This window comes from Musca domestica, unplaced genomic scaffold, assembly GCF_030504385.1.
Source record: "Musca domestica strain aabys unplaced genomic scaffold, Musca_domestica.polishedcontigs.V.1.1 4, whole genome shotgun sequence".
NCBI lineage: Eukaryota > Metazoa > Arthropoda > Insecta > Diptera > Muscidae > Musca > Musca domestica.
Window position 1 is genome coordinate 5,210,062 of NW_026712328.1, and position 4,133 is coordinate 5,214,194.

General features: G+C 35.8%; 1 protein-coding gene across 1 annotated transcript; it reads left to right on the forward strand.

The window, feature by feature from the left end:
* Nucleotides 1-1,766: 1,766 nt before the first annotated feature.
* On the forward strand, nucleotides 1,767-2,992 carry LOC131804269 (spermidine synthase-like). The gene has a single exon (XM_059126875.1). It carries the CDS (start codon nucleotides 2,157-2,159, stop codon nucleotides 2,916-2,918), a length of 762 nt encoding a protein of 253 aa, XP_058982858.1. The 5' UTR covers nucleotides 1,767-2,156; the 3' UTR covers nucleotides 2,919-2,992.
* The last annotated feature ends 1,141 nt before the right edge of the window (nucleotides 2,993-4,133 follow it).

The window sequence follows — 4,133 nt, forward strand, 5'->3', positions numbered from 1 at the left end:
GGGGAAAATTCGAAGGGCAGTTGGTACATGGAACATTAATTGAAGTAAATGAGTTTTGAAAATCCAGTAAAACCACAGGGAACAGCGTCCTGTAAATTAGTCATGAATACGCCTCGTGGTTAGTCATTTGATAGCGGATAACTATATTTATATCATTGGAATCCGATCACCAAGTGCATCAACAATCGTACGTAAGTTTGTAGAATCTGGAGGCGAGCGCAGTATTGCTATTTATCATACGTAATTATTACTTTGATTATAATAATTATTATTAGTATCGTTATTGATTCTATTTTTCCATTATATATTAATTTCTTAATTATTGTGTGAACACCTTCTCCGAAGTATCAACATGTTAACGTCACCACAGCAAGTAGGTCGGGGTTCAACGAAAATAATTCATCGGCTAGTGACAGCACATTATACGATATTGTGGACCTATATAGATAATTCTCTGCCGAGGTATAAAGTACCCACAAGGAACTACTTGAGTGGATTTTCAGACAATTCCATTGAAAAATGTGGCTAACATAATCAAAATACCGAATATCGGGGGTACCGTTATAGGGGGCCGATATAGCCCATCTTCGAACTTGACCTGCCTGCAGACAAAAGAGAGATCTGTGCAAATTTTTAGCTTCCTATCTTAATTTGTTCAGACTGTATCGTGATTACAGCAGACGGACAGGTCTAAATCGTCTTAGAATTTTACGCTGATCAAGAATATATATACTTTGTTGGGTCTAAAATGATTATTTCGATGAGTTACAAACGGAATGACGAACTTAAACCCTCCATACTTTTTCGTGGAGGGTATAAAGATCATGTTAGACCCTACTAAGTGTATATATTCTTGATTAGCGTAAAATTCTGTGCCGATTTAGGGATATCCGTTCGTCTGTTCTAATCAATCTATCTTTAGAACGAATTTATACAGAAGGATTAAATTTTGAACATTTCCAGCGATTCGATCTTTATGGAGCGTTAGTTTTTGTAAATACACTAGGTACTAAGAGAAAATAAAATATGTTAAGCGGCAAATAGACCACACAAATTATTTGCGCAAATTCACACGTATTCAGCACACACACGTTGCAAACGTTTGCACAAATTTCATTCGAAGTAAGTACTCAGCGAGTGAAGTCATTCGGAAAAATGTTTGAGAACGCAGCTATTGCCGTCGCTTTGGCACTCGCCATAAAAAAGAAGCGCGAAGAAGAAAAAAAATTAAACGCAAACGCTTGTGGGCAAAAGAGTGGCTAAGGAAACGGCCAATTCTTTATGTCTCTGTTTGCATATTCCTTCGACCTTATGTCCCACAGAGCAGGCAAAGACCGGTAAACTTCAATAAACACCAAAATGAAATTCCGTTCTTCTTCTCTTTCCATTTTTAAAAAATAACAACAAAAAACAAACAAACAAAACTACGGCGGCAAGTCAAAAATTAACTTATATTCTTCTTCTTCTTTTGTTGTGTAATGCTTGACTGTTTATCACGAAATGAACAGATTTAGTGCAAACGCCCACACACCACACAAACATTTGCGCAAACAAGCCGAAAAATCTAAATGGTTTTGATTTTTCAGATCGATTTGCACAAACTCGTACGTGTGACACATACAACCTTATTTCACTAACACACATAAGCGATTTGCACAAAAATTTGTGTGGTCTATGGGTCGCTTTAGAGCCTGTGTGAACGCATTACATGTCTATTTACTTTTCATTAAAAATATACTTTTCATTTCAAGTATTGCAAAATATAAAAATATAGATTAAAAAGTGTAATTCATAACAGAAACTGAAAAAATACACCAAAACAAAGAAACAAACTAAACACAATTGTTTACTGCGCTCACGCACAACCGACAAAATAAGCGATCACAATCAATCGTGAACGTTCGTTATCATTGTCAAAAATGATTTCAATCTCCATCCAATGAACGATCGTTGTTGTATTCTCGCGCTCGTTTGTAATCTGTGTGCGAAAATTCGTTTGACGAACTTTCGACTGGTAAAATATGTATCGCGTTAAAATACAATCGCAAAATGAGCTCGAGTGAAAAGATCGTGTTTTTAACAGTCCGCAATTTTAGCGCACCCTGTGACAATCTCACATAATATTGTCTATTATTGTTTACACCATTTGAAATAATATGCATTTTTTTATTTTTAGGGAAACATATGGAAGATGCCTTATTCTAGATGGAATTATTCAGTGCACTACACGAGACGAATTTTCTTATCAAGAAATGATATCATTTATACCACTTTGTTCTCATCCAAATCCAGAAAAAGTACTAATTGTTGGGGGTGGTGATGGAGGTGTAGCACGTGAAGTTGCAAAACATCCAAAAGTCAAGGAAATTCACCAAGTTGAAATAGACGATCGTGTCGTGGACTTATCAAAAAAGTTTCTTCCAGAAATGGCCAGGGGATTCGATAGCCCGAAGTTGAAACTAGTTATCGGCGATGGATTCAAATACATGAAAGATCATAAAGACGAATTCGATGTAATAATTACAGATAGTTCAGATCCAATTGGACCAGCGGAAAGTCTTTTCAAAGAGAGCTATTATGGCCTAATGAAAACAGCTTTAAGAGTAGGTGGAATAGTGTGCTCGCAAGGTGGAAGCTTTTGGCTCGACCCAAGTCATGTAAAAGAGGTTATGACCGGTTGCCGAGTTCATTTCCCTAATGTATCTTATGCTGTTACATCAATTCCATCCTACCCTTGTGGACATATTGGTTTTGTAGTTGGGTGCTTAGACCAAAAACTTAATCTTAATACTCCTAAACAATTATTTTCTTCTAAAGAAATTGATGAAATGGATTTGAAGTACTACTCAAGTTCCATTCATACGGCTTCTTTCAATCTTCCTAGATGGGTCCACAAATACTTTTACGAATCACAGTAGGCTCCCTGTTTACATAAAACAAACATACTTATAACAACATTTTAAACGAAATTAAATAAAATATTGAATGACAAGTCGATTATTTTTTTTTTCTAATGTAAAAAATGAGAGGTAGTATGCTACTGGGCAAATGAAATATATTTTTATACAACGCCCTTGAGCGACATTACATTAATTACATTTTAAGATGACAACCTAGGACCTACGAACCATGAAGAAACAATAAGAAAAACGTAAATAAACGTATAATTCCTCCGTGCCAAACTTTTAATAACATCCACAAAAAAGAAGATACACTTAAAAATAAATTTAAATAGATTCAACCCTATGTAGGTACACTTTGCTATGCACTTCAAAATAAATTATTTCATATCATGCATTGCTAAAACTATTATAATTGTTTCATTTTGGGATATCAAAATATGTATTCAGTTTTCACTTTATTCCAATTGTGTTCGTTAATAAACTATGTTGATTTTTATACCCTCCACCAAAAAAGGTATGGAGGGTATATTAACTTTGTCATTCCGTTTGTAACTCATCGAAATAGTCATTTTAGACCCAACAAAGTATATATATTCTTGATCAGCGTAAAATTCTAAGACGATTTAGCCCTGTCCGTCCGTCTGTCCGTCTGTTGTAATCACGCTACAGTCTAAACGAATTAAGATAGGAAGCTAAAATTTTGCACAGATCTCTCTTTTGTCTGCAGGCAGGTCAAGTTCGAAGATGGGCTATATCGGTCCACGATATCGTATAGCCCCCATATAACGGTACCCCCCGATATCCGGTATTTTGATGATTTTACCCACATTTTTCAACGGAATTGTCTGAAAATCCACACAAGGAGTTCCTTGTGGGTACTTTATACCTCGGCAGAGAATTGTCTATATAGGTCCACGATATCGTATAGCCCCCATGTAAGGGTACCCCCCGATATTCGGTATTTTGATGATTTTACCCACATTTTTCAACGGAATTGTCTGAAAATCCACACAAGGAGTTCCTTGTGGGTACTTTATACCTCGGCAGAGAATTGTCCATATAGGTCCACAATATCGTATAGCCCCCATATAACGGTACCCCCCGATATTCGGTATTTTGATGATTTTACCCACATTTTTCAACGGAATTGTTAAAAGAATTTTTATTGGATTTTATTTTTTTGAAAATTTTCTAATTCGTTCCAAATGGTGGAGGGTATTCAAAGTTCGG